The 22,632-nt window shown below is 40.3% G+C and overlaps 1 protein-coding gene across 2 annotated transcripts in view; it reads left to right on the forward strand.

Moving 5' to 3' along the window:
• AFG3L2 (AFG3 like matrix AAA peptidase subunit 2) overlaps nt 1–22,632 on the forward strand; it is a 51,177-nt gene that overhangs the window by 19,824 nt on the left and 8,721 nt on the right. Inside the window, exons 7-14 of one of the 2 annotated variants that reach the window (XM_049901873.1) lie at nt 2,359–2,483; nt 4,490–4,763; nt 6,473–6,610; nt 10,761–10,914; nt 12,400–12,507; nt 12,601–12,726; nt 18,447–18,557; nt 21,271–21,386. In XM_049901873.1, coding sequence (XP_049757830.1) covers nt 2,359–2,483; nt 4,490–4,763; nt 6,473–6,610; nt 10,761–10,914; nt 12,400–12,507; nt 12,601–12,726; nt 18,447–18,557; nt 21,271–21,386 — 1,152 coding nt within the window. The remainder of the gene's footprint in view (nt 1–2,358; nt 2,484–4,489; nt 4,764–6,472; nt 6,611–10,760; nt 10,915–12,399; nt 12,508–12,600; nt 12,727–18,446; nt 18,558–21,270; nt 21,387–22,632) is intronic. The other variant, XM_049901874.1, reaches the window with a different exon arrangement.

The raw sequence follows: 22,632 nt of genomic DNA on the forward strand, positions 1-22,632 counted from the left end.
TGTTTTTCTAATGTTGAACCATCCCTGCATACCTGGTATGAGTCCCACTTCGTCATGGTGAATTATTTTTTTGATATGTTGTTGAAGTGTTTTGGCTAGAATTTTGTTGAGGATTTTTGCATCTAAGTTCATGCAGGATATAGGTTTGTAATTTTCTTTTTTTGTGGTATCTTTACCTGGTTTTGTTATCAGGAATATGCTGGCTTCATAGAATGAGTTTGGGAGTATTCTGTCCTTTTCTGTGCTCTGAAATACCTTTAGTAGTAGTGGTGTTAACTCTTCTCTGAAACTTTGGTAGAATTCTGCAATGAAGCTGTCAGAGCCAGGTTTTTTTTTTGTTGGGAGCTTTTAAATTACCTTTTCAATCTCTTCTTTTGTTATGGGTTTATTTAGTTGTCCTACCTATGTTTGTGTTAGTTTAGGTAGGTAGTGTGTTTCTAGAATTTCATCTAGGTTTTCAAATTTGTCAGAGTACAGTTTTTCATACTAATCTGATATGATTCTTTTAATTTCAGTTGGTTGTTGTAATATCGCCCATCTCATTTTTTATTTGGGTTATTTGCTTCCTTTCCTGTGTTTCTGTTGTTGGTTTGGCCAGTGGCTTAGTGATTTTGTTAAATTTTTCAAAGAACCAGCTCTTTGTCTTGTTAACTCTTTCAATTGTTTTTCTGGTTTTTATTTCATTTAATTCTGCTCTAATTTTTATTATTTGCTTTCCTCTGGTGCCTGAGAGTTTCTTTTGTTGCTCTCTTTCTGTTTGTTCACGTTGCAGGAATAATTCTTTGATTTTGGCCCTTCCTTCTTTTTGTATGTATGCATTTATTGCTATAACTTCTGAGCGCTGCTTTCGCTGTGTCCCAAAGGTTCTGATAGGAAGTGTTTTCATTCTCATTGGATTCTATGAATTTCTTTATTCCATTTTTGATGTCTTCTGTAACCCAGTCTTTTTTGAGCAGGGTATTGTTCAGTTTCCAAGTGTTTGATTTCTTTTAAGAATGTAATTTTAATTGGTGTTTCCCTCAGTTTGTTTGCCTTATGATGAAATGTTTGTTAATAGTCACGCAGCTGTTTTTTCCTTAGACTTCTAGTGCTTGGAATTAAATTGGTGACCCCTTTCAGGAGGACAATTTGGTGGTGTGTGTATCAGCAGTTTTGAAAGCATGTACACGCTCCGTAATTTTGTTTCTGGTACTTTATCCTAGGGAAATAATTAGGGGTGCACGTACAGATTTCTATACAGGGATGTTCTCAAACATTGTTTATGTAGCAAGAAATTATAAATAAATGTCCCACCTTAGGAACCTGGTTAACACTGGGGAGCTCTCGATTCCTTGCTTTAAGCATCTGTGCCGGGGAGTGATGGTTCTCAGTAGGCAGTGCTCATCCCAAGAGGGGACCTTGTCTTCTAATGGAAACCCGGATGGCGTAGTGGTTGAGTTTGGCTGCTAACCAAAAGGTTGACAGTTCGAATCAACCAGGCGTCCCTTGGAAACCCTATGGGGCAGTTCTGCTGTGTCCTGTAGGGTCGCTATGAGTCAGAATCGACATGATGGCAGTGGGTTTAGGGTGTGTTCTAGTGGAGCCCCGGTCGCACAGTGGCTAAGAGCTTGGCTGCTAACCAAAAGGTGAGTGGTTCGAATTCACTAGCCGATCCTTGGAAACCCTATGGGGCAGTTTTACTCTGTTCTACAGGGTCGCTATGAGTTGGAATAGACTCAATGGCAGCAGGTTTGGTTTTTTTTTTTTTGTATTGTTATGTTAAAGATGTTTTAGTATATCTGGAAGTGTCTCTTTAATGTTTTTTATCCGTAGAAAGGTACGCTCTGTACTAAAACAAACATTTGACTAACTGACATTAGATGGGAATTGTACCTAACTGTTCCTACTTCCATGCAAATCTGACTTAAAGGCAGATTTAGGAACAGAACCCGCACAGGCATTTAGCAAGTCCTCAGCAAGTTTCAGCTGTTGTTGCTATACCACGTTAGTTTTTTAATTTGGGGAAAGGCAGCCGAGAAACACCTGGGAAGTAGAAATGAGGAAAAGAACGTGTATTTATTTATAAAAATGATTGTCTTTCCAAATAGGATTTTAGTTCTGTTCATTATGTTTATGATTTTAGAGCTACTGAGGAGTATTGGTAAAGAAATGCGTATTTCCCAGGGTTTGCCGAGTGTTCTCAGTGAATAAAACTTAATTACCACAACAGTAAAACCAGTCTTTTGCTGTTTTTTTTATTTCCATGTTTTTCAGTAGATTTTTCAGTATTTCTGAAATATTCTTAAAAAGTTGAACTCTTTAGTGAATTGAATCTTTTGTGTTTCTCTCATTCCTGGAATATTTTTTCTATTTTTATAGCAGTATGTCTGGTTTAATATTGGTAGTGTGGACACCTTTGAGCGGAATCTGGAAACTTTACAGCAAGAACTCGGCATAGAAGTGGAGAATCGGGTCCCTGTTGTCTACATTGCCGAAAGCGATGGGTAAGCAGCGCCTAAAACTGTTTGACAGACTCTTCCTGCCCCTCCAAGGCTCACTGTGTGGCCCATGTCACCGGGCGGCAGAGTTACCAATTAAATTCTTAAACATACCTTCCTCAACTTGGGTGGGATTTTTGTTTGTTTTCAAAACCGTGATTAACTTACTGACGTCCCTGGGTGGCACAAAGAGTTTAAGCACTCGACAGCAAACCTGAGTGGTCAGCAGTTTGAACCAACTCGGAGGTGCCTCAGAAGAAAGGACTGGCAGTGTTTCCAAAAGGTCATGGCCTTGAAAGCCCTGTGGAGTGCAGTTCTCCTCTGCACACATGGAGTTGCCACGAGTCAGAATCCACTCCACGGCAGTGGGTTTGCTTTAACTAATTTACAGGTTTTGCACCTGACTGATTCATTTCCCACACATTTATATTTATCTTGATTAAGCAGTGGTTTGGAGTATTAATACTTAATTTATTGTCCTTTAGTAAGATTTATCATGAAGAACTCCTTTGTGTTAAAAAGTGGCATTTTCACCTTTTAACTATCATTTACATTTGTATTTCTCTCGTTTTCCTAGGATTTTTATGTAATTCTTTCACCTGCCTTGTCAGAGCTGCTTCTTTGGGGATTATTTGTCTTTAATGAGACCACTTAAAGGTCTGGGTGGATGCTCTGTTCTCATCTTTCAGGAAGGGCACATTATTTTAAGAGTCTTTGGGTTCATCTGGAAACCTATTGCCTTGGAGTGCATATAAATGCAGAGCCAGGGGCAGAACGCATGCAGTTACCCCGTTTTATTAGATGCAGAAAGTATACCTTGCTATAGAGTGACATGTTTGGAGTGAAATTATAGCTAACACTTAGTTTTTCTGGTTATGTGAGAAGAGCAGAAAACCTGAAAGCTAGTAATTGAGTTACTCGGATTTAGGGGATTTCTTGACTCTTGGTTTGTGTAGACCTATAATCTGCCTGCAGCGTTTGAATCTAGATAGAGCTGTTGCCTCTATCACATCTGTCAGTCCCCTGACCCCAGAGACGGTAATATAATTTTTGAATTTTGTAGGCTGGTACTGACACATTATAAAAATGTTTTGTTGCACCATTCTTTAAACTTTTATTGTCAGTGCATGGGTTTGTTTTGTTTCCAAAAATAAGCCACAGGTAAATTTTTCATGATTGTCACTGCTTGTTATAGCAGCATTAAAAATTTCGTAAGAGAGGAAAAATTAGAAAGCAGATCCTGGTTTTTGTTTTGAACCTTAATTACCTTAATTGTGTATGCAGTTGTGGTTCACATTTCTCAGGATAAGTTAAAATTGTATCTGTACCCATACTTAGGTTGAAGTAAGTTTTTTAAACAAACAAACTAAAGGCAAAAGGCACCCCCGGTTTTGAAGTCATTCCCCTTCCCAAGAGGCCCCACCAGCCAGCACGTGTTGCCGCCCTCCCTGCAGTCTCTGTGGAGCCCACACAAGGAGCAGAGAGTAGACATGGCAGAATTAACCAACAGAGGTTCATTTCTTAAGAGACATTGACCTTGAAGTAGATACACTGTTAAATTAATAAGGATTTACTCTTTGGAAGACAGTTTTCAGGATAAGTTAATACATCCCAATCAGAGATTCCTGACCAACACCAGAATCTTGTTAAAATTTTTGAGTACTTTGAACACTGTTTTCCACTGGGATACAATGACTGTACATCAGCTAGGCTTGTACGTGGTGATTGTTGGGCTCGGAATAAAAACCAGTCGCCGGCACACGTTGAGATGAGACTTTTCTCTGGTCTTGTCTTTTGTGATTCTACTTCAGTGGCATAACACACTGAAATTCTCTTTGTACCTCAGATAAAATCTTAGAATATTCAGGGTTTTTTTTTTTTTAAAATAGAAAATGTATGCAATTATATCTCAGGCAGTTTTATCAGAAAATATATCTTTCAAAATATTTAAAAAAAAGACCAAGGATTAACAATTTTAAAAACAAATTCTTGTTGTGTATTATTCCCTTCAGTTCATTTCTTCTGAGCCTGTTACCCACAGTCCTCATAATTGCTTTTTTACTCTACACCATAAGAAGATGGCCTGCTGGTATTGGTCGAACAGGCCGGGGGATGGGTGGATTCTTCAGTGTTGGAGAAACCACTGCCAAGATCTTAAAGGATGAGATCGATGTGAAATTCAAAGATGTGGCTGGCTGCGAGGAGGCCAAATTAGAGATAATGGAATTTGTGAATTTCTTAAAAAACCCAAAGCAGTATCAAGACCTGGGAGCAAAAATCCCAAAGGTAACATGAACTTTCAGATTATTTTCAACTCATTAACCTAAATTTCTGAAGTATTTCTTGATCTGTGAAGTTATTATTTTATGAAGTCTGAGTGCTAATTACAATATAACTTTTTTTTGCTCTTCCTATATCTTCACCTATGAGTCTGCTTAACTCGAGTCTTTTTGGGCTAGTTTTTCAGTGTGAATGTGTCATCTTGCAGGTGATGTGTAGATTTCTGAAAACCCATAGGGGTTCAGTCGATTCTAACTCACAGCAACACTATAGGACAGAGTGGAACTGCCCCATGGTGTTTCCCAGGAGCGCCTGGTGGATTTGAACTGCCAACCTTTTGGTTAGCAGCCAAGCTCTTAACCATTGTGCCACCAGGGCTCAAGACTTCTAAAAAGACTCGTGTTATTTCCTCTTGGATGCCTTCCCTGATCCTCCTTCCCCTGACTCTAGTCTGGCTGAGATGCTCCCACCGCCTGCAGCCGTAGCACCCTGAGCATGTCACACACTGTTGTCTGTCATCCAGACACTTGCTGCTTCGACAGGTGACTGTGGACTGTCACTGTTCACAGCACAGGGATGCAGTGGAGAAAAGATCAGACAGCACTAATTGTCACCCTCCCTCCTTCAGCAGACACACACAGTCCCACTGTGCTAGCTCCAGGCCCACACCTTCTGGCTCTCTACCCCCAGGGCTAGGCACAGAATAGGAACTTGATAGTTGTTGACTGGTTCAGTTATTAAAGGAATGACTGAATTAAAAAAGTGTTTAAGTAATTCTTTTAAAGTTTACTTTAAAGGAATCCTTGTAAAGGGAATCATTTCCTTGTTTTTTATATTTTGTGTATATGAACAAAAAGTCATTATTTTATAATTTGCTGTTACGTAGTTGGTAGGGAGTTGGTACCTATTTACATCTTAAATAATTATATATTGTTGAATCGAACACTTACATTTTTTCTTCTTAACTAAGTTCATCATTGGTCATTAGATTCTTACTTCATTTGTGAAAATTTTAAAGGGAAGAAAGTAAGCACACAAAAAATCTTAAGAGTTTTATTATGAAGTCTGGAAAAAAATTTTGTGACCATGTTAGCCACCTCCTCATACCCAGTATTTATGGTAGTGTATCTCTTTATCAAAAAGAGAGGACACTGCTTATAGCTAGTCACTTAATGGAAAATAAATATAAAAGCAAAACTCATAGAGTTAGGTTTTAAGTCACATGTTTGTTCTTGCTAAAGATTGTTCAGCTGTGTGTGAAAATAGAGGTGGGAGATGGGGTTTATCGAGTTCAAAAACCAATTTTACTTGAAGAATGTCAAAGAATTATGTAGATTAAGAGTGTGTTTGTGTCTCCTTGAATTATTTAAGCAAACCTCAGCTGGTTTACTGATACATTCCTATCTTAAGTCACCCTTCATGTACTATTAAACTGATTATCGAAGAAGCAGCACTAAAAATCTTATAAAATAAGAGGTATTTAAGATTACACATTCTTACCTAATCTTTTAAAACAAAATGATTTCTAATAATTCTTTTGTATTCTTCTTACTAATAATATAAAAATGTTCTACTGTAGGTCAAATGTTTAAGCAATATCTAGCGTATATCAGTAAGATTTATAGACAGGTTTATACCTTGAAATTATTTGTGGATATGAGGTTCACTCTTCTGAAATTCTCATTAAATATAATTTGTCTTTTGTATATTTGAAGGGTGCCATTCTCACTGGTCCTCCAGGCACTGGGAAAACGCTGCTAGCTAAAGCGACAGCCGGAGAAGCCAATGTCCCTTTCATCACAGTTAGTGGATCTGAGTTTTTGGAGCTGTTTGTTGGTGTGGGTCCAGCTAGAGTAAGTCTGCTGTGTAATCTGATGGTACAATTGCCCTCCAAGGCCCTGTCTCACCAGCCGCTCGCTGCCTTGAGCTCTTTCAGAGCCAAGCCAACATCAGGCTGGTGATTTCTACCCACCTTCCCCCATCCCTACGAGCACTGTAAACTTTTATACAATATAGTTTTAATTCATGTATTTCAAGAAGTGGCTTTAGTTTGTGGGTTTTTTTTTTTTTTTTTGGTAACAGCTTTGTTAAGATATAATTCACATATAATACAATTCATCCATTTAAAGTATACAATTCAGTGGTTTTTAGTATGTTCACAGATTGGCATCACCACAGTCAATTTTAGAACATTTTCATCACTCTAAAAGAAATCCTGTATCCACTAGCAGCCATTACCTTATTACACCAGTCCTAGGCAACCACTGATAAACTCTCTTTTTGTATAAGTTTGTCCGTTCTGGGCGTCTTATATAAATTGGATCATAGAATACATGGTTTTATGCCAGGCTTCTTTCACTTAGCACAATGTTTTCATGTTATAGCATGTATCAGTCCTTCATTCCATTTATTACCAAATAACATTCCATTGTATGAATATACCACATTTATTAGTCCATTCATCTGTTGATGACATTTGAGTTTTTTCCATCTTTTGACTGTGGTGAATAACGAATGCTTCTGTGGACACTCTTGCACGAGTTTTCACACAGACAGATGTTTTCATTTTTCTTGGGTATGTGTGTAAGTGGAATGGTGGGGTCATATGGTAGTTCTGTGTTTAACTTTTTGAGGAACTGCTAAACTCTTTTCTACAGCAGCTGCATTTTACATTCCCTCCAGCAGTGTATGAGGGTTCTTTCTCGATGCCCACATCGGCGCTTATTTGTCTTTTTGGTTATAGCCATCCTAGTGGGTGCGCAGTGGCACCTCATCGTGGTTTTGGTTTGCATTTCCTTGATGACTAATGTTGAGCACGTGCCTGTCACCCATGTGTAAATCTTCTTTGGACAAATGTCTGTTCAGCTCCTTTGACCATTTTTAACTGGGTTATTCGTCTTTTTGTTGAGTTGTAAGAGTTTTTTATGTATTTTAGATATGATTCCCTTATCAGATATATGATTTGCAAACATTTTTCCAGCTTTCTTGATAGTGAAGCACAAAGTTTTTAATTGTGATGAAGTCCAATTTCTTTGTCCTTTTGCTCTTATGCTTTTGGTGTCATATCTAAGACTCTTGCCAAATCTGAGGTTCTGAAGACTTACCCCTATGTTTTTTTCTAGGAGTTTTGTCTTTTACATCTAGATCTGTGATTCATTATAAGTTAATTTTTGTATGTGATGTGAGGTAACGTTACAACTTTTTTTTAATACCGTGTTTTCGGTGAAGGTTTACACAGCGGTTTAGGTTCCCATTCCACAATTTGTACACAAATTATTCAGTGACATTGGTTACATTCTTCACAATGCATGAACATGCTCCTTATTTTCATTCTTGTTGTTCAGTTTCCATTAATCTCGTTTCCCTCCACCCTTACATTCTCATCTTTTTTAAGGTAATTGTTGACTGTGCACATTCATTCTTGGCATGTGGCTATCCAGCTGTTCGAACATCATCTGTTGAAGAGACTATTTTTTCCCCGTTGAATGGTCCTGACACCCTTGTACAAAATAAATTGACCATAGATAGATACATGGGTTTTTTTCTGGGTTCTCAGTTCTTTTCCATTCATCTGTGTGTCTGGCCTTATGCCTGTATCATAGTGTCTTGATTACTGTTGGTTTGTAAGTTTTGAATTCAGGAAGTATGAGTGTGGATTAATTTTTAAATAAATGCTCAAGTTTTTTTACTCTTTGTGTGTTTTACCCGTATCTAAAATGTTGCCTTTTTTAAAAAGTGCCACTGAAATGCAAAGTGCTATCACAGTTACTTTTCCAAACATCAGGATGCAAGTTACGGTCAATAAGAAAGCATTGTGTCATAAATTGACAGTATTTTTTCTTTCTGGCAAGTATGGTAATGATGGGTCTTACAATTGACGGCATCTTTGATTAGATGAAATATATTAGGTGAATGCATATGGGTTTTGCCAGGCAAATAAGTCTTCTGAAAAAAAGGGAACATGGGGGAGTTGAGTGTTTATAATGGTGGGCCAAGGAGGGAGCTGAAGACAGGATAGGACTAGGGATGGTGAGAAAGCAGTGGGACTAATGGAATGGAGAGCTGAGAAGTAGGGGAAGAACTGAAGAACTGTTAGAATGAGATGCTTGAGTCTGAGGGATGATAGTCAGGGGAGTGCCTGAGGCTGGTTGTTTGGAGGGGACCTTGCCAGTGGTAGCCATACCAGAGTAGAGCAAAAGATTGTGGAAGAGGTGGGTCAAGGAACTGAGAGACCAAGAGCCCCATAGATGTGGAAATCACTAAGAAAATGGGAAAGTGAAGGATGGAGAGGAAGAGCCAACACTCTGCGAATAGGCTGCACCAAGGAGCCAGGCCCACAAACAACTACACCAAGGAGGGAGAGAGTGCCTCCCAGTGGCTGAGCCTTAGACTGTTGTTAGGTGCGGTCGAGTCCAAATTCATTGTGACACTATGTATATACAACAGAACGAAGCATTGCTCAGTGCTGTGCCATCCTCACAATCATTGCTGTGCCTGAGCCCATTGTTGGGGCCACTGTGTCAGCCCATCTCATGGAGGGTCTTTCTCTTTTTCGCTGACCCTCTACTTTACCAAGCATGTTGTACTCCAGAGACTGATCCTTGATAACATGTCCAAAGTATGTGAGACGTAGTTTACCATCCTTGCTTCTAAAGAGCATTCTGGCTGTACTTCTTCCAAGACAGATTTGTTCATTCTTCTGGAAGTCCATGGTATATTCAATATTCTTTGCCAACACTACAATTCAAAGGCATCCGTTCTTTTTCACTCTTCCTTATTGCTTATGAAGGGACTGAAAACACCATGGCTTGGGCCAAGGGTGCCTTAGTCTTCAAGGTGGTGTCCTTGCTCTTAGGAAGAAGGTCCTGGTGCTCTACTTCTGAAGAGAGTCATCTGGTGACAACCTCATGGAGAGCAGTGGGCTTCAAGAGCAGGCTGTTTATTTCCCGGCAGCAGACAGTAATGGAGTGTAATAAAGGCCCCACCCCAGCTGGTCTGGACGAAATGGATTAGAACTCCTTCTACTGGAGAGGGTTAGAGGGGCAGCCAAGTGTCATTTCCAGCAAGAAGGTGAAGGAATACTCTGAGAAGAGCTTGAGGGCACAGGGAGCCTGTTGATCACCCACGTGGAGTACAGTACAGCAGTGGAGGCAGGGAGGGTCGTGAGTTATAGTAGGGCTGTGTTCAGAGCAGTGTAGGAATGCAAATCCAGAAAGGCCGGCTGCAGGGGTGACGAGGGAGACTTAACTTCTGGTGACTGAGGTGAAAAGGGGCTGTGAGGCCTTCTGAGCTCGCTTCGAATCTCCAGAAGGGGCCAGGTGAGGAAGCTGAGACCCTGGACTCTTAGCCGATGAAGAGGTGTTAGAATGGATGCTCTTTAAGTCCAGCCGAGTCAGTCCTGAGTGGGACGGGCTTAGGAGGTGAGTGTGTGAATGCAAAGGCCTCTGTACCCGCTACGGGTTGCAGCGGGGTCTGAGCAGGGGGGTGTGAGCAAGGAGACCGTTGCCTTTCTGTGGTGGGTGATGAGCCTTCTGTAGAACCGGGTGACCCTCTGGGAGAGTTGGTTTTATGTGTAAGTATTCTATAAATCTATTAGTGAGTCTCTGCTTGTTAATAACTGCTTAGGCATAAAATGTGAACCCCAGAGTAGGTATTAAGTATTGAACTTTTAAATTCAATGTAAGTCTACAGCTGTATTATGTTGTCTTTTTGTAAAATACACAGTATTAATTTTTTGATGTTATAAAAAATAGCTGATAGTGTTCATTACATATATAGTAGTTTGTGGGATTATAGAAATAACTTTTGCTCATCTTCAGTTACCCACCATGTTGCTAATCATTTGCTGCTCTGCACTCATGCCTACGCTCTTTCCTGGCTCTATTCAGTATGTGGTGAACAGTGTCCCATCTGGGACAGGAAACCTGACAGCTTGTTGCCTATCAGGAGAATGAATGATGCTGACTAGTTGAGCGTGACTCCGCTGTTTATACTTTTGCTAAGGTCCGAGACTTGTTTGCCCTGGCTCGGAAGAATGCCCCCTGTATTCTTTTCATTGATGAAATAGACGCCGTGGGAAGGAAGCGAGGAAGAGGCAACTTTGGAAGCCAGAGTGAGCAGGAGAACACACTCAACCAGCTGCTTGTGGAAATGGATGGTGAATATTCAAGTCTTTTGCATTTTAAATGACATTTTCTAATTGTTTTCTATGTCTCTAAAATGGCAGTCCTTATGCTGATGGCAAGTACAAAAAAAGCATTCCCTAAAAGAGGCAGCCCTCGTTAAGGCTCCACTCTACCAGCACAGATGATAGCAGAATGTTCTTGCCTGGCAGCCTGCCGTAACTTAACTAGTATTGCTGTTAAGATGGGATTTGTACCTAGTGGTGAATAAGAGAAAAATTGGTGAGATGATTCATAAGAGAAACTTAGTCTCATTCTCAAAATCATTTATGATTTTGAAGCAACAGGAACAGGAAAATCCATGTGTGATCAAGTGTAAATTTGGCAGATTTAGAAAGAAAGTAGCAATCTTCCCATTTTATTCAGGTTTTTTCTGTGACTTAGTATAGTCAGTTCTTTGGCTGAGCCACATCCTCCTTGTCGCACACAGTACATGGGGATGCCTGGCTCTGTGTTCAGGAGTGTTGGGCTGCTTGATTGCTAAGCCAGGGGTAGCCCCCAGAGTGAGAAGCCACCTGTGTGCTGTGAAGGTCAGTCCACACTTGGAGCCGCCTATTGCAGTTGGAGCCCGCATTTGAAGGAAGTCAGCAGACGAGCATTTCCAGTGGAGGGCGTCCTGAGTGTGGGGTTGACATTTGAAAAATGGCTAATAAAACTGTGCCTCTTGAATCTGGAAAAGAGATGACCTCGATGCAGGTTGATGCGTTCCTCCAAATATGTACTAGGTTGTCCTCTGGCCCAGGGCGTTTTGTTTAGATACAGCATTTGCAAATTGAATATTATTGATTTTAAAACTTTTTGATAGTCAACATCTTCTAAGTTTCTAGTTGAATAAATTAAAATCTTTGGTTATTTGCTTTTAGAAAATTGATTCTTAAAGTTAAGATGCCTGGTAGGAAAAATCAAGTTTGTGACTTAAAAATTACTGGATAATAAATAGGAAGACATTTTTAATATAGTAATGTATTCGTTTTTGTTTTGTGTGTTATTGAGTTGATTCTGACTCACAGCAACCCTATAGGACAGAGTGGAACTGCCCCATAGGGTTTCCTAGCCTGTAATGTTTATGGGAGCGTATTGCCAGGTCTTTTCTTCTGTGGAGCACTGACGGGGGGTTAAGACCACCAGCCTTTTGGTTAGCAGCTGAGTGCTTAACGATTGCACCACCAGGGCTCCTTAATGTGTTTGTAGTGAACGTAAATTCTTTTTTTGAATCTTGGTCGACTGTATATACCAAAACATTTCCTGTTCCTGCATTTTGTACGTGTAAGTCAGTGACGTCAGGTACGTTCATTGTGTTGTACAACCATCACCACTGTCCGTTTGTAAATTTCTTCCTCACCCTTCGCAGAAGTTCAGTGCCTCCTAAACAGTGACTCTCATAAATCCTCAATGGGCACACTATGGTTTCTACCTTGTGTCCTTAACCAATGGTTGCATCTTTGTTACTATCTTTTCAGGATTTAACACAACGACAAATGTAGTCATTTTGGCTGGCACCAACAGGCCAGACATCCTGGACCCTGCTCTGCTGAGGCCGGGGCGCTTTGACAGACAGATCTTTATCGGTGAGATGTGGTCATTGGCGTCAGTCTGGTTCTCATGGGGATGGATGTAATTGTTTCATTGTGATTTTTTTTCCCTTAAAAATAATTCTAAAGGCCCACCAGATATAAAAGGAAGAGCCTCTATTTTCAAAGTTCACCTCAGACCACTGAAACTGGACAGTGCCCTGGAAAAGGAGAAACTAGCAAGAAAACTTGCAGCCTTAACTCCAGGGTTTTCAGGTGAGTGGAAATAAGCTGCTGTACTGCTTTCGGTGTGTTAAAGTCAGTGACAGTTCTGAGGTACTCGTCCCGTTTCTTACTTCTCACCTTGGGCTTCCTAAGTATCTATTTTTAATTTTTTATTAGAAATTTTGAACATTTACAAAGTTGAGGAAATGATGTAACGAAGCCCTGTGTACACTTCGTTTAATTCGTGTCCAACCTTGTTTCGTTTGTACCCCCACTTCCTTCCCTCTGCCTCTGCATTATTTTTTAACAAATTCCTGACACTGTATATTTATCCATAAATATTTCAGGAATTAAAATGTACAGTTCAGTGGTTTTTTAGCATATTTACAAGAAATGTGCAGCCATCACTATGATATAATTTGAACATTCTTATCACCGGAGAAGAAGCCCTGTGCTCGTTAGCAGCCATTCCTCCTTCCTACATTCTCTTTGCAAGTACCAATAGATTTCTTGTCTCTGTGGAGTTGTCTCTTCTGGACCTGTCCTGTAAATGGAATTGTACAACATGTGGTCTTTTGTGCCTGGCTCATTTCACAGAGCATAATGTTTCCAAGGTTCACTCCTGTTGTAGAATGTATCAGAACATCATTCCATTTCATTAACAAGTGTTGTTCCATTGGGTACACCACGTTTTGTTTATCCATTCATCAGCTGATGAACATTTAGATTCTGTCTGCTTTTTGGCTCATAAGAGTAATGCTGCTCTCCAACAAAAGAAACCCACAGGCACCAGAAGAAAACAAATAATAAAAATTAGAGCTGAACTAAATGAAATAGAAAACAGAAAAACAATTGAAAGAATTAACAAAACCAAAAGCTGGTTCTTTGAAAAAATCAGCAAAATTGATAAACCACTGGGCAAACTGACAAAAGAAAAACAGGAGAGGAGGCAAATAACCCGAATAAGAAATGAGATAGGCGATATTACAACAGACCCAACTGGAATTAAAAGAATCATATCAGATTACTATGAAAAACTATACTTAAACAAATTTGAAAACCTACAAGAAATGGGTGAATTCCTAGAAACACACTACCTACCTAAACTAACACAAACAGAGGGAGAACAACTAAATAAACCCATAACAAAAGGAGATCGAAAAGGTAGTCAAAAAACTCCCAACAAAAAACAGTGCTGGTCAGGACGGCTTCACTGCAGAGTTCTACCAAACTTTCAGAGAAGAGTTAACACCACTACTACTAAAGGTATTTCAGAGCATAGACAAGGATGGAACACTACTAAACTCGTTCCATAAAGCCACCATATCCCTGATAACAAAACCAGGTAAAGACACCACAAGAAAAGAAAATTTGAGACCTATATCCCTCATGAATGTAGATACAAAAATCCTCAACAAAATTCTAGCCAATAGAATGCAGCAACATATCAAAAAAATAATTCACCATGACCAAGTGGGATTCATACCAGGTATGCAGGGATGGTTCAACATTAGAAAAACAAGTAATGTAATCTACCAGGTAAGTGAAACAGAAGACAAGAATCGCATGATTTTATCAATTGATGCAGAAAAGGCGTTTGACAAAGTTCAACACTCATTCATGATAAAAACTCTCAGCAAAATAGGAATAGAAGTAAAATTTCTCAACATAATAAAGAGCATTTATACAAAGCCAACAGCCAACATCACCCTAAATGGAGAGAGCCTGAAAACATTCCCACTGAGATCAGGAGCCAGACAAGGATACCCTTTATCACCACTCTTATTCAACATTGTGCTGGAGGTCCTAGCCAGAGCAGTTAGGCTAGGTAAAGAAATAAAGAGCATCCAGATTGGCAAGGAAAAAGTAAAAGTATCTCTATTTGCAGATGACATGATCCTATACACAGAAAACCCTAAGGAATCCTCCAGAAAACTACTGAAACTAATAGAAGAGTCCGGCAGAGTATCGGGATACAAGATAAACATACAAAAAATCAGTTGGATTCCTCTACACCAATGAAAAGAACATCAAAGAGGAAATGACCAAATCAATGCCATTTACAGTAGCCCCCAAGAAGATAAAATACTTAGGAATAAATCTTACCAGAGATGTAAAAGACTTATACAAAGAAAACTGCAGTACGCTTCTGCAAGAAACCCAAAGAGACTTACATAAGTGGAAGAACATACCTTGCTTGTGGATAGGAAGACTTAACATTATAAAAATGTCTACCAAAAGCGCTCTATACTTTTAATCCAATTCCAATCCAAATCCCAAGGACATTCTTCAATGAGATGGAGAAACGAATCACCAACTTCATATGGAAGGGAAAGAGGCCCCAGATAAAAAAGGCATTACTGAAAAAAAAGAACAAAGTGGGAGGCCTTACTTTACCACCACAGTAGTCAAAACAGCCTGGTACTGGTACAACAGCAGATACATGGACCAATGGAACAGAATTGAGAATCCAGACAAAACTCCATCCACATATGAGCAGTTGATATTTGACAAAGGCCCCAAAACAGTTAAATGGGGAAAAGACAGTCTTTTTAACAAATGATGCTGGCATAACTGTATATCCATCTGCAAAAAAATGAAACAAGACGCATACCTCACTCCATGCACAAAAACTTAACTCAAAATGGATCAAAGACCTAAATATAAAATCTAAAATGATAAAGATCATGGAAGAAAAAACAGGGACAACGTTAGGAGCCCTAATACGTGGCATAAACAGTATACAAAGCATTTTAAAGAATGTAGAAGAAAAACTAGATAACTGGGAGCTCCTAAAAATCAAACACTTACGCTCATCCAAAGACTTCACCAAAAGAGTAAAAAGACTACCTACAGACTGGGAAAAAGTTTTTAGCTATGACATTTCTGATCAGTGCCTGATCTCTAAAATCTACGTGATACTGCAAAAAGACAAATAACCCAATTAAAAAATGGGCCAAAGTTATGAATAGACACTAAAGAACACATTCAGGTAGCTAACAGATGTATGAGGAAATGTTCATGATCATTAGCCATTAGAGAAATGCAGATCAAAACTACAATGAGATTTCATCTCACTCCAAAAAGGCTGGCATTAATCCAAAAAACACAAGATAATAAATGTTGGAGAGGTTGTGGAGAGATTGGAATACTTATACACCGCTGGTGGGAAAGTAAAATGGTACAACCACTTTGGAAATCAATTTGGCGCTTCCTTAAAAAGCCAGAAATAGAAGCACCATACGATCCAGCAGTCCCACTCCTTGGAATATATCCTAGAGAAATAAGAGCCTTTACAGGAACAGAGATATGCACACCCATGTTTATTGTAGCACTGTTTAAAATAGCAGAAAGGTGGAAGTAACCAGGGTGCCCATCGATGGATGAATGGATAAATAAATTATTGTATATTCACACAATGGAATACTACACATCGATAAAGAACAATGAGGAGTCTGTGAAACATTTCATAACATAGAGGAACCTGGAAGGCATTATGCTGAGTGAAATTAGTCAGTTGCAAACGGACAAATATTGTATAAGACCACTATTACAAGAACTTGAGAAATAGTTTAAGCTGAGAAGAAAACATTCTTTTGTGGCTACGAGGGGGGGAGGGAGGGGGAGGGTAGGAGAGGGACATCCACTAATTAGATAGTAGATAAGAACTATTTTAGGTGAAGGGAAAGACAGTACATAATACAGGGGAGGTCAGCGCAATTGGACTAAACCAAAAGCAAAGAAGTTTCCTGAATAAACTGAATGCTTCGGAGGCCAGCATAGCAGGGGCAGGGGCCTGGGGACCATGGTTTCAGGGGACATCTAAGTCAATTGGCATAATAAAATCTATTAAGAAAACATTCTGCATCCCACTTTGAAGAGTGGCACCTGGGATCTTAAACGCCAGCAGGCAGCCATCTAAGATGCATCAATTGGTCTCAACCCACCTGGATCCAAGGAGAATGAAGAACACCAAAGACACGAGGCAATTATGAGCCCAAGAGACAGAAGGGGCCACATGAAGCAGCGACTACATCATCCTGAGACCAGAAGACTAGATGATGCCCGGCTACAACCGATGACTGCCATGACAGGGGACAGGACAGGAACCCCTGAGGGAGCAGGAGAGCAGTGGGATGGAGACCCCAAATTCTCCTAAGACCAGACTTAATGGTCTGACTGAGACTAGAAGGACCCTGGTGGTCATGGCCCCTAGACCTTCTGTTGGCCCAGGACAGGAACCATTCCTGAAGCCAACTCTTCAGACATGGATTGGACTGGACAATGGGTTGGAGAGGGATGCTGGTGAGGAGTGAGCTTCTTGGATCAGGTGGACACTTGAGACTATGTTGGCATCTCCTGCCTGGAGGGGAGATGAGAGGGTGGAGGGGATTAGAAGCTGGTGAAATGGATGCGAAAAGAGAGAGTGGAGGGAGAGAATGGGCTGTCTCATTAGGGGGAGAGTAAATGGAGTGTGTAGCAAGGTGTATATGGGCTTTTGTGTGAGAGACTGACTTGATTTATAATCTTTTACTTAAAGCACAATAAAAATGATTTAAAAAAAAAAAGAATAATGCTGGTCTCGACATACGTGTCTAGGTTTTTATGTGGACGTATGCTTTCATTTCTCTTAGTTAAGATGCCTAGGAGTGGAATTGCTGGGTCACATGGTAACTCGGTATTTAACACTTTGAGAAACTGCCTACTGTTTCCCCAAGGGGCTGCAGCGTTTTACGTCCCGCCAGCAGCTAGGGAGAATTCCAGTTTCTTCATGTCCTCACCAACAGTTGCTATTGTCTGTGTTTTTATTACAGCCATCTTAGTGGGTGTAAAGTGATATCTCATTTGGTTTTGATTTGCATTTCTCTACTGACTAGTGATATTGAGCATCTTTTTGTACACTTCTTCCAAGTGTTTTTTAATGTAAAATGTGATTCTTCCTCATTCTCTATCTCCCTCCTTCTAAAATAAAAATGAAATAAAAAGGAACATTTGAAAAGTGTAAGAAGTTTATATACAAGCATATGGTCAGAAAAGGATGATCATCTTCAATTTACCAGGGGTCCTGACTTTTTACTTATCTTTAAACCTTGGAATTTATAATGTTTTAATATTTGTTCATTGAGCACATACATTGTATGGTAGTCTATTTGTGGTACCATATTTTTAATCTGAAAAGTTAATTTAAAGAGACCTTTTTTTTTTTTTTATGGCTCTAGAAGCCACTCAGCAAGCTTCACAAGTTTAAATTCAGTTTAACCAAATGTACGAGACTATTTAATGTTTGTTTTCCATTATACGTCAGCATGTTGTCTGATATCCACATAAACCATTTTCCAAACTGAGATGGTGTTAATTAACAGGCCTTTTTAAGTACTTTTAGTTTGTTTTTATGTGAGCTATATTGACTATTAAGTAAATACCTGTTTTTTCACAAGTAATGCACGCACACATACAATGCTTATGAAAACAACATGGTTGGGGGGAACTGTATAAAGTGTGCATTGTTCATATAGAAATACAATAGCCTGTTGTAATTACCTATTTATTACTCATTCTGATATTTGAGTTCCGAGGGCCAGGATTGTACCAGGTTATTGCTGCATGCTAGGACAGCGTAAGGTTAGGAATCAAATTGAATTATATTTACAGAAAACCATTACCTAACCTGTGCCTGGTTGAGAGGTGACTCTTGGCTTGGTCATCGGTAATGCGAGTCATCCGTTTGAGTGGATCTTGGTCTGTGAGCTCGTCTGCTATTTCTCTTGCAGGAGCTGATGTCGCTAACGTCTGTAACGAAGCTGCTTTGATTGCGGCCAGGCACCTTTCAGACTCCATAGATCAGAAACACTTTGAACAAGCAATTGAACGAGTGATTGGTGGTAAGGCAGCTGAATGTAACTCAAGTCAAAGGGCTGATGAAATGAACTCCAGGAGAGGATTTCTGTGTTTTGGCAAGATGTAGAAGCAAAGAGTAGTATATCCAGCTGTGCAGGGGCCCACTGTCCCTGCCTGGGGCCTCGAGCGAGCCATCTGCCCTCCCCAAGTTGAGTAGAAATAAGTTATGTCGGGACAGTTCTGACAGACACACATGGGGCTTGAAGCAGTGGCTCACACTCAGCTTCACTCTCGGGCAGCAGGTATCCGGGATTAGAAAAAGTTCACCATCTTCCTATTTCTGAATACTTCATGAGTTAAATGTGCTCTGTGTAGATATTGGTGATGGACATACAAGTTTACCCGACAAGAGCTTACTCTCTGCCAGCAGTGGGGAATGCACGCTGTGTGCTTTCCTTGCTCTCTAAAGAGCTGCTAATTTAATACTCAAGAGAAGAGAATGGCAATTCAGGTCTTTGGGAGTTCAGAGGAGGAAGAGCCCTGGATGGCAGTGGCCAGGCAGAGCTTTGCAGAAGAGGTGGAATTGAAACAAGGCTAACAGGAAAATGGGATGTGGCATCAAGTGGTGTGTGCAAAAGAGGCTGAAGGTAGCAGTGTAAGAGGCTGAAGGTAGCAGTGTAAAGCAAATAGTTGACAGGTTCCTATGGGCAGGCAAGGCACAGTTGGAAAAAGTTGTTTAAATTTTGGAAAGCCTTGAATGCTAAGCTTTAAGGGCTCTATAAATTTTATACTGTAGCCAGTATGGAGCTACCAAGGGTTTTTTCCTGAGCCACTGAATAAGGTAATCAGTGCTATTTTAGGGAAGAGAATCTGGGTTTGAGGAGAGGGAATCATCTGGGGGCAGGGACCTTGGAGTCATTATGTGAGATAACAGGGCCTAGCGTGGGCAGTACCTCCGAAAACAGGCAGACAAAAAGCCTGAAGGAAGAGCGGGTGCTCCGGAGGCAGCTGGTTTAGGCAGAAAATGAGGGCGAATTTGAGATAGGCAGTGTCCACTGGAGCTGCCTTGCGGCACTCCATGGAGGACAGGCTCTGTAGTCCCCAAGGTTGCTGGCTGGTGAGGATGCTTAGGAACCCCAGTCGTGGCGGGGGGTGGGGGGACCACGTGTGGTAACAGGAAAGTGAGTCGCAGAGTCACCAGGGCTTCTGCGGTTCTGCACTAAAGGTGCATCGGTGGATAAGGAAGTGGCGCTGAGAAGGTTGGGGGATTCAGGACACAAAGGCAAGTTCCTGAAGGAGGTTATTGGCAAGGTCAGGTGATGTGGGATAATGACCTTTGGGTTTGGTAGTGAGACTGTTGAGTATAGAGTACAAAAGCAGATTTATGAGACTCCAGGGAGGGGAGCGGCCAGTGTACCAGTATGCTTAGCGTGGATTAGGTGCTAAACAAGTAAATAATTATTGAATGAATAAATTAATAGGCCATTTAATCTAGAAGTTTGAAATTGAAAAAGATCTAAGATGATGGACTTGTTCCTGGAATTAACAGTGACTTCAGAGACAGGTGAACGTTGTGTATTTGCACCTTTTTATGCCAAGGGGATCTTTCAGTGCTTAGTGCAAAAGTGAGAATATGAAAGTGAGCAGAGAATACCAAGTAGCCTGTGGTTTGAGGTAGACAGAAGTTTACCTATCACTGTTCAGCCACTGTAGACTGGAATCCACAAGCAATTGTTTTGTAGTAAGATAGCATACTGAGAAAAAAAAATTCCTGTAATTCTAGGGGGGAATTCTTTGTTTTTTCAGATAAGAAAGGCTTATCTGTGGAAAACAGGATTTGTTGGCCCATATCCCTGTAACTTCCTACCGTTGTAGCCTGTCATGTACTTGACTTGGATTTGTATCATGGGGAACATAGCTTTTTTTCTTTTAATCTTCTAGACTCCTTAATATGTTCTGAGTTGTGAAATTCTCTCAGATGAGTTACCTTAAACACAACAAAACTGCTTTTGTCATGAGCGTGATGATTTGTACTTTGATGAACTATGTAAAAGTCAGTCACAAGTACAAAACTAGGCTCAGAGTATGTCTTTGTCCAGGCCAGAGAAGACTCTTGCTTAGATGAGAGATCCTTCAGTTGTGCAGGTAGATATGCAGCCCCTCACAGGAGCTTTCCCAGATACCGCGTCTCTGCGAAGTGGCCTTCTTAGGTCCACCATGCTGCTTCCCTGGCTGCCCCTTAAGCTCCTGGGTATTTCCAGATCTTTAACTAGCTCACTGCCTTCTCTACTACCGCCAGCCTCCCATCAGGAACACAGAACAGTCAGTCTCCTGTGGCAAGCATCTTTTTTGCCCATTACCTGATAATTCTGTATATTCAGACTGAGCAGCAGTGACCTTTTCAGGATTCTTTTTTTTCTATGAGTTTTATATTTTTTAAATTGAGTTAAGTGCTGGATTTTATTTTGCATTTCTGTTTATTTCCCAGAACAGCATGTGTGGTTCAAAAGAGCAGGAGAATTAGGCAAGCAGCAGGCCTGGGGTGGGATGATGAGTGTGTTTGTGCCTGTAGTTGGGTGTATTCTGAAGTTGACCTTTTTTTTTATTCTGACCTCGTTTGGGAAGTTTTGAATTGTCATAGGCAGCTAAGTCTCTAAATGGATTCCTGTATTTGTATTTTATACTGTGTTAGTATTATATTACTATCCTTTTATGTCACTGAAACAGTGGTCTTGGTGTTTTGTTATTTTTTGTTAGGTTTAGAGAAGAAAACCCAGGTTCTGCAGCCAGAGGAGAAAAAGACCGTGGCATACCATGAAGCAGGCCATGCGGTTGCAGGCTGGTACCTGGAGCATGCAGACCCACTTTTGAAGGTAAAGCCATGTGTGTTAAACATAAGAGAGCCAGCTGAGCATACGAACAGTGCTTGAGAAGAAAATTGGATTCCCACAAAGGATAAATATATGATGTTTAAATTTAAAGGAATTTGCCAGTTTAACTGGTAGACCACTTACTCCTGAAAAGCAGAAAATGCAGTGGCTTTCTTGTGTGAAGGTTTTTCCTGACCTCCTCGGCTACGGTAGTGGAAAACACTGGCTTTATTATCTAGAGATGGCAGAGGAGAGAGTTCAGGATTTGAAGAATACTGGAAATTTAGTGGGAAAATCCTGGAAGCAAGAAGACTACAGGAGAGGCCCAAATTTGAGTTAAACTGCCCAAATCACTCAGTGATGGCCAAACTGCAGGTGGCCCAGTTGAGACCAGAGGGGCCTCAACCCTGAGAGGCAGAGCTGCATCTGGTGACGCTTCCCAGCTTTCTGGTCTTTAACTGAGTGCATTCCTCAAGCCGGTGTAGCGTGGGCAACGGAAAGCAGAAGTCTTACTGACTTAAGATGCCACAGGACAGCCGAAAGTTGGGGGGGGGGGGTCCCCTAAAGCAAGGGAACCAGAGAGGAGGTGGTGTTCAAGTTGCACGAAAAACATCCTAGGGAATCTCCAAAAAAGCCACAAAAACTAGTAAATAAATTTAACAGTGTTGCAGGATTCAAGGCCAGTATACAAAGATCAGTTGTATTTCTGTATATTAGCAATGAACAGTTAGTAAGTGAAATTTTAAAAGTTCAGTTTAATTTACAATAACATCCAAAAACAAAACACTTAGAGAAAGCTTTAACAGAAAATATGTAGGAACTATGCAATGAATTAAAGAAGACCTAAATAAAAATAGAGGTGTACCAGCCTTGTTCATGGAATATTATGATGTCAGCTCTCCCCAGTTGATGTTTGTTTTAGGGAAATTTTTATCTTAATTACAGCAGGGTTTTTTTTTTTTTTGGTGGAAATTGACAAGCTGAATCTAAAATTTATATGGAAATACAGATGAACTAGAATAGCAAAAATATTTAAGTCAAAGGGATTACACTATTGATTTCAGGTGAGCAATAAAGATCATTGGAACAAAACAGAGTCCAGAAATAAACCTACACACATATTTGTTTCATTGATCTTCAGCAGAGTAATTTAATAGTAATTCAAGGGAAAGGATTGCCTTATCAACAGATAGTTCTGGAACAACTGAATATTCATATTTTAATAAGTGAACAGAGGAAGTATATGAGA

The sequence above is a fragment of the Elephas maximus genome, chromosome 11 (genome assembly GCF_024166365.1).
Source record: "Elephas maximus indicus isolate mEleMax1 chromosome 11, mEleMax1 primary haplotype, whole genome shotgun sequence".
Classification (NCBI taxonomy): Eukaryota; Metazoa; Chordata; class Mammalia; order Proboscidea; family Elephantidae; genus Elephas; species Elephas maximus.